Source organism: Buceros rhinoceros, unplaced genomic scaffold (genome assembly GCF_000710305.1).
Source record: "Buceros rhinoceros silvestris isolate BGI_N320 unplaced genomic scaffold, ASM71030v1 scaffold21028, whole genome shotgun sequence".
Taxonomy (NCBI): domain Eukaryota; kingdom Metazoa; phylum Chordata; class Aves; order Bucerotiformes; family Bucerotidae; genus Buceros; species Buceros rhinoceros.
This window is the reverse complement of record NW_010426602.1, coordinates 347-720: the sequence shown is the minus strand read 5'-3', so window position 1 is coordinate 720 and position 374 is coordinate 347. Positions and strand designations below refer to the sequence as shown.

The window sequence follows — 374 nt, the reverse complement described above, 5'->3', positions numbered from 1 at the left end:
GCGTCCCCTCCGGCGCCTCGTGGGCCTTCTCCTGCCACACTGGGTTTGCACTGGTGGGGCCAGAAAGCCGCGAGTGCACGGCTGTGGGGACTTGGACTGGGGACAGCCCACAATGCAAAGGTAGAGCTGTTGCTCAAGGTGTCACAGCCTATGACACCTTAGGATGACCCTGGGAAGTTCTTGGATGTCTTGGTCCTCTCATCCTAACAGTTTAGGCTCCAAGTCCCCAAGCTCCTGCCTGACGTGTGTCTCTTTGCCCTGCAGCCATCTCCTGTCCAGTGCTCAGTGCTCCAGACCAGGGAGAGCTGAACTGCTCCCATCTCCACGGGGACTTCACCTTCGGCTCCACGTGTGCCTTCTCCTCCCCGCCTGGG

At 60.4% G+C, this 374-nt stretch overlaps 1 protein-coding gene across 1 annotated transcript in view; it reads left to right on the top strand.

Annotated features, from left to right (window-relative positions):
• LOC104498231 (P-selectin-like) overlaps positions 1-374 on the top strand; it is a gene marked incomplete at its 3' end in the record, with an annotated part of 4601 nt that overhangs the window by 4003 nt on the left and 224 nt on the right. Inside the window, exons 10-11 of the mRNA XM_010141586.1 lie at positions 9-120; positions 265-363. Coding sequence (XP_010139888.1) covers positions 9-120; positions 265-363 — 211 coding nt within the window. The remainder of the gene's footprint in view (positions 1-8; positions 121-264; positions 364-374) is intronic.